This window comes from Sinocyclocheilus rhinocerous, unplaced genomic scaffold (genome assembly GCF_001515625.1).
Source record: "Sinocyclocheilus rhinocerous isolate Xijiao unplaced genomic scaffold, SAMN03320098_v1.1 scaffold1164, whole genome shotgun sequence".
Lineage (NCBI taxonomy): Eukaryota > Metazoa > Chordata > Actinopteri > Cypriniformes > Cyprinidae > Sinocyclocheilus > Sinocyclocheilus rhinocerous.
The window spans coordinates 141,860-148,829 of record NW_015643253.1 but is presented as its reverse complement, the minus strand read 5'-3'; the positions used below and the strand labels follow the sequence as shown (position 1 = coordinate 148,829).

The window sequence follows — 6,970 nt, the reverse complement described above, 5'->3', positions numbered from 1 at the left end:
ATATATAAGTCAATGGCTCCCCCATCTTTTTTTTTTTTTTTTTTTTGTCTGGAGATCTGACAAGCAAACAAGCACACACATGCAAACTAATACATAACTCGTACGAAATCTGACTCGTCTGGAAATGCTTGTCTAAGGACACCATTGAAATTCAATAACAGGTGCACCACTTCCCAACACACTGCACTCAGTATCAGTAATCTAATGCACAACATATGACACACAGGTGTAAACACACACTTCATCTGAATAATAGAACACTGCTTATTAATAACTATGTGTTATGAAGAGGAAGCTAAATGTGCAAATCCCTGAGCCAAGTGGTTTCTGAGGGTCATTAAAGGAGTCTAAACGTCTAATATAGGGCCAACAGAAGACTGAACACAACAGGATGTGATACGTAAAAAGGTCAATAAGGACGAACTACTTCCACAGCCACAGAGTAAATAATTCATGCGACAAAAAAAACTTCAGGTGACCAAGTTCCTTACAGCACTCCAGACCGAAGAAAATATCAAAACAGAGTGAGAGAATAAATGAGAGGAAGGACATAAAATATAAAATAACCCCCCCACACACTTTTACAGTTGGGGCAATAATCAAATGTTTAAACAGTATATAATGAAGCTTTGGGAAATCCATTTATTTTTAGTGAATCAGTTCATTCAGATGTTTCAGATAAATAAATAAATCACCAATTCACAAAATTGTATTCTAATATTTATAATTTAAAAATTAACTTATAATAATGTAAAATAGCATATCATTTAAAAAATAGATAAGTGCCTAAAAAACTCAGCTGTTTATTATGAAGCCCCGTTCATGACACGCAGAAGAAAAAAAATATTGTGGCCACAAATTAAGAAATCATTCCCACAACTTATTAATTTGTGGCCACATTTTATTAATTTGTACCCTGGGTCACGTGACTACTAATAAATTCCCTTGTTTTAATATAGCTATATTGTGGTGACTAATTTAACTACATTAAAAATAAATAAATAAATAAATACATTTAGCTAAAATGTGGGAAAATAAAAATATATATTATATTTATTATATAATATTATTATATTTTTAGAAAGTGAATGGGGTATTTTAAAATTTTTAAATGCCTTCAGTGTAATTATTAATAATAATAGTTTAACTGTAACAACTATCTAAAGTAGCTTGTAGCTTGACAAATTATATTTTAAAAGTAGCTTCATCATGTGAGAATTACAGACAGAGAAAGAGATAGAGAACGAGAGTGAGACAAAGAAAGAGAGAGAGAGATCTACTTCTGGTGAAGAGGGTGAAAACAGACAGCCAAGAGACGGATGCAGATGAAAGAAACCGTGAGAGAAAGAGAAACCAGCATCATTCCCAGCCTCTCCATATAATCATTCCCATCCACCCCAAATCCTGGCCCGACTCCAGCTTGCACTTCACCCGGCAGCCAGCGAACAGCCCGCTATTATAGGATGCCTCCAGTCTGCGTCCAGTGCGGTCGGGCGCGGAGTGTCTATTTCGGAAGATTTAGGCTGAATTCAGACGACTCGCAGTCTCTCGTAGTCCCAGTGTCGCCCATCCCAATCAATCCCAGGAGGCCATGGGGCAGGGTAATGAAATGGGAAGCCTGGTAATTACGCTGTAGTGAGTAATTATCAGGTTGTTTCACAAGGACTTTAAAGTCCCCGATGCACCATTTTACCAGCGTGTGACGGCGGGATGGCCTTTTTTTACAAAGGGACCCCCTATCAGAGGCGTATGTCCACACTTTGCCACCTGCAGGGGGCAGTGTCTTCACATGCACCGACCACCTCCACCCTAACCTGGCATCTAAGATGGTATTTATGTGGGGTTTTGGGCACACACGGACCCTGTAACCCGCTGCTAATCCTACAGTGTGAATTCACAACCTCGTAACCACAAGTTTGAGATCAGAAAGGCAATCTGACAAGCATGTGAAGGCCTATCCCACAACATACTGACAGATGAACGGGCCGCTGATAGCTCTGACAAGAGCAATTTTCACCGACGGCAGTTTAAAGCGTCCGAGTGGAGTAAAGAGGAGACATAGCGCTGGTATAATTACAGGGAGGTGAAACGAAGAGGAAAATCTATCACTCCGCCATCGTTTAACAACTAAGATGGATCTCTTCGTCTGTGATCGTCCGAATGGCCTCCCCGGAGGTGGCACAACTGAATTGCATACTCTGTGTGTAACTCATGATAAATCTGTGTGTGTGTGTGTGTGTATGTGAGAAAGAGATACCCGTCCCCCTTCTCGGCGCTCATTGGAGTGTGCGTCTCTGGAGAGCATGTCTGCGCGTTTATTTGGCTTAATTACTATGCTGCATTCACAGGGGGAGTGAGAATGAATGACACTTCACTTAACGACTATCCTCTCCTGGCCAACTACTGTCTGCCCACCGCCTTCATTAAAAAAGCCGCTCTCTTCCCCTCCCGCACCCTCTTTGCCACTCTTTCTCCATCCTTTCCTCTCTTACTCACTCTCGTTTTAACACTCAGACACTGTGTGGGTGTGAACAGCGATCTGTCATACTGCAGAGCATCAAAAGAGCCATCAAGCACCTGTGGACTATCTCTCCATTACACACACACACAGCTCTATCACCATGGCCAGGTGTCTAATTATCTAAGCCTGCCTCCATTCTCACACATCTTGCAGGCCAAAAACACATCAGACACATTTTCTGTCTCAGACACACATATAATGACTCACTCACAATTATCCAATAGGAAAACAAGTTATCGTACAGTACAACTTACTGTATGTGGGGCCTGATAAGGGGTTTTACTGATACTGATCTTTATATTTACAATAAATAATTAAATATACATATTTTAAATTCAAAATTCTCTCAAAAATGTATGTTTTCAATTATTTTAATATTATCTATCGATATATATATATATACACACTATAATATAATATAATATATGCATAAATAAATATATATAAATGTTTTAATATTAAATATATAATTCTTCAAAAATTATATACATATATATTTACATTGTATAAATACATAAATGATAACATTTCATGACAGCAAAAATGTATGATTTTAACATTTTGATATTTATATCAATAAATTATATAAATACATAGTACAATTTCATGACAGCAAATGAGATTAACACACAATTTCTGCATCAAAATAAACAATTCTTTCTAGTAATAATTGCTCAAAATTCACTCAACAGTTATAAAAAATGGAAACTTTTAATATTAGATTAAAAGTAATAGATTTTGGAGGTAAAATGCTGACTTCTGAATATATTGTTACTATTTGCATGCTATAAGTCTTGTATTTCTGTGGGCTATTTGCTGTTTAGAGATATCTGGCGATCAAACAATCTTAACACACCTGTATAAAATATTACAATACACTGTTTCTCAACAAGGCATAATGCGATAAAGTAACAAGCAATTTAATCTATCTTTTTGTTCATATCTAATGACGAGTGATTTTGGACATTTGTCAAACATTTAGTTCCATATTTCTGTGGCATCGTACTGGACAGCTGCCCTGCTCTAGAGACCCCATTGGTCCAAAACGTGTCACACAAACACCAATTATCATTTGATGAAATGTCTGGTTTGATCACAGTTTAAGAGGATTCAGAATTCAGTAAAAAAAAAAAAAAAAAAGTTCTTATCCAATGGGAAAACATCTTATTGTACAGAATGTGATCCATTTTGACATCCCATTGACATCCATTTTTGTGCATAGCAGTGCAGCTTGTCTACAACTACAAATATCAATCAAACTATCAAGACTACAACTATCAATCAAACTAAATCCAAATCCAAAGGACATACAAAAAAACTAACATGAATCAGAGAAAACATAGCCATAAAGTGCACAGGTGGCATAAGTTTGGAAAGCATTTTGATGACACGATGTGAGACTGTTTTCCTACAATGCTTCGGGCCATCCAAGCACAACAGTGTTAACTCAGAGAAGCATGTGATTGATCACAGGTGGACCTGCATCTTTTATATAATAAATTCTCCAGCCTTTCCTCTTAAAGTTAAACAGCAGATGCTGATGCTCGGAGCAACAACTGGTTGCTTTCTCGCTCTCCATTCTCTGGCTCTCTCTTTCCTAACAACACATTCTCAGACAAAAATTATTATTTTTTACTCCTCCTTCATTCCCTATCTCTATAAAAGAAATGAGAGGGCGTTCAACGGACCCTGGTGGGGTAAACCCATGCCACACACAGACCTTACAATCAACACACCAGAAGCACAGATTCACTGACAGAACAGAAGGCTATATTTACCAAATGAGGGAGAGAGAGATCACCGCCACACATAGATGCGTATACTTTTGGTCATGTTCCTGAACAAAGAACCACAGCAAGCCCGCTAAGCTTACATTAAAAAGGGAAACAACCCAAAATATGCCAAAAATGCTGCCGCTTATTTCCGTGAGAGATGAAAGCTCTGGGTTACAAAGAGGCTGCTATAGTCTGGATCTCTCCGCTGTCTCCTTTAAAATAGCACAGCCCAGAGAATAACATGTTTGCTGTTACCACCATTCACGCATAGCGACCAGCATCACCAAAGCCTTCAAATGCAACGTATGGAGTACAGTATCAGAGAATAATGCCTCAATGTGTGTGAGCATGAGTATGCATACTTGTTAGAATGTGTACACATGCCAATTCATTGTGACAAAGCTAGTAAACTCAAAGGTATTTCAGCTTCAGTACAAGTTAAGCTGAATTGGCATTTGTGGCATATGTTTATTCACACTAAAAATATCCTACTTATTCCTCCTTTTCTGCTAAAAAGGCAAAATTCTAGATTACAATGGGGCACTTACAATGGAAGTAAACGGGAAACATCGGTAAATGTTAAAACACTCACCATTTCAATAGTATAGCCACAAAACATAAACCATATACATACGTTAACATGATTTCAGTGTGGAAAAACACTTTCTAACCTTTAGTTACATCTAATTTCGACAACTTTGCTGCCATGACAATAGAACACCATAAACCCTAAAATGACTGTAAAAATAGCTTTACAACTCAAACAATACACATTTTAACAGAGAATTAATGTTAGTGCTTTTATCAAATTAGAAGCTTCATGTTTCACTTTAAAAATTTCATTTTAAAAATTGGCCCCATTCACTTTGTTAGTGCTTCGCTGTAACCTTGATTTTTGTATCTCCTTTTTTTTAAGAAAATGATGGAGGAGTCAAAATTATATATGTGCTAATCAGCATGCTGTCAGTTGAGCTTAACATGCATTGAACCAGGAATATTCCTGTAAAGAATTGCTGTAAAATCAATTTGAAGGCATGAGAAATTAGACTTCAGGCCGCAAATGCAGAGTCATTACCCACGATACCTCATTCAGAGTTCACAAGCTGTATGACAGGGTACCAGTGCAGAGTTTAGAGCTACAGGACAGTGCAACTGGAAAAATTATGTAGAAGAGCCAATACATGCACTTTGAACACATGGAAACAATCTGTCAGGGCAAAACGAGACTAAATCATATGCAAGAGAGTGAGAGAGACTGTCAAACTAGACAGAAATGAAACAGCAGAGTGACAGTGATGGAATCCATATATATATATATATAATGGCAAAAAGTCAAATTTAAGAATAAATAGGTGTACAACAGGTAATGAGAATTAAAAAAAAAGGTAATAAAGCTCATGGTGATGGGTCTGGTAACAAAACTTACCCTTGTAGGAGAGCTTGAGTCTGGGCACGTTCTCTTTGGTGTGCTGGGGTGCAACTCTTCCAGGTAACGCCACCCCACACAACAGCAGAAAAATCCCAACTAGGTAATCCATGGTGCTGGAGCGCTGGCCTCCAGCCCAGGGGGGTTTGCAGCCCAGAGTGCCAACAGCAAAGTGCTTCCCTCTGGGATAGCCGAGATCTTCGGAGTCCCTCCTTACTTCAAAAGATCCAGCGCCTGAAGCTTCTCCCCAAGGAGGCAATCCGAAATCAGATCCCAAGCGAAGCAGGAGACGGGGGTTCACATGGCTCCATGTGGGGGGCGTTTCACCGGTCGTGGGGGTAAAGGTGTACTCCTCAGGGATGCGCTCTCAGACCCTGGTGGGGAGGACCGGTGAGTGGGATTGTTTGTTTGTGGGAGAGGTAGAGTTTCAGTAAGGGATCCGGCAGAACCTCTCTCTCCGCTCCAGCTTCGTGCACACACTTTCTCACACACACTCTCACAGACTGCTTCTGCTTGTGTCCACGGCTCAGCCTGAATGAGAGGGAGAGGGAGAGGGAGAGAGAGCAGTACACCATCCACCGGAGTGCAGGAGGGGAGGGGAGGAGAGGGAGGGGGAGCAGCTGAAGGGGGAGGACGAGGGAGTGGAGCTGAAAGGAAAGGTATGCGAAAGACTCTTCTGCAAAGGTTTGGTTGCTCTGTCCTTCTTTTCTGCATTGCTTATAGGCTGCACCTACAATGAATTGTCTTCCCACCTGCTCACTCCTTTTTTTGGCTTTTCTGGCAGACCATCATATTTCATCACATTCCCAGCATCTAGAATATTTATGTCTGTCTGTATGCTAGCCTGGATTTAAGTGTTTGAGTGATAATAAAATAGTGATAATGAAAATTATATAAAAGATTAGATTAATATAGTACACATGCATATTAAAATAACACAAAAAATCTATCTATCTATCTATCTTAGTGTCCATAAACCAACTTCAGCCTTTCTATTAATATGAGGCAAGCAAATAAGATCTACTAATAATACTTAAAACATACAGTAAAGTAATACATCGAGCTAGACTATCCTGCATTCTTACTTCTCACTCACTCTCTGCTTGTAGTAACAAAGCCTCTGATAGACAGAGGTGTTAATGTGTGATTTTTCACCCCTAAGTGCTAAAGACAAAAGTGCCTCACAAACACCAGCTGAGTGTCTGAAGGTATTTCAAAACCTTGCAAATGCACAAAAAAAAAAAAAAA

General features: G+C 39.0%; 1 protein-coding gene across 1 annotated transcript in view; it reads right to left on the bottom strand.

Moving 5' to 3' along the window:
* Positions 1-6,248, bottom strand: part of sema3aa (sema domain, immunoglobulin domain (Ig), short basic domain, secreted, (semaphorin) 3Aa) — a 34,244-nt gene extending 27,996 nt beyond the window's left edge. The window contains exon 1 of the mRNA XM_016574650.1: positions 5,723-6,248. Coding sequence (XP_016430136.1) covers positions 5,723-5,834 — 112 coding nt within the window. The 5' untranslated portion in view covers positions 5,835-6,248. The remainder of the gene's footprint in view (positions 1-5,722) is intronic.
* Between the last annotated feature and the right edge of the window lie 722 nt (positions 6,249-6,970).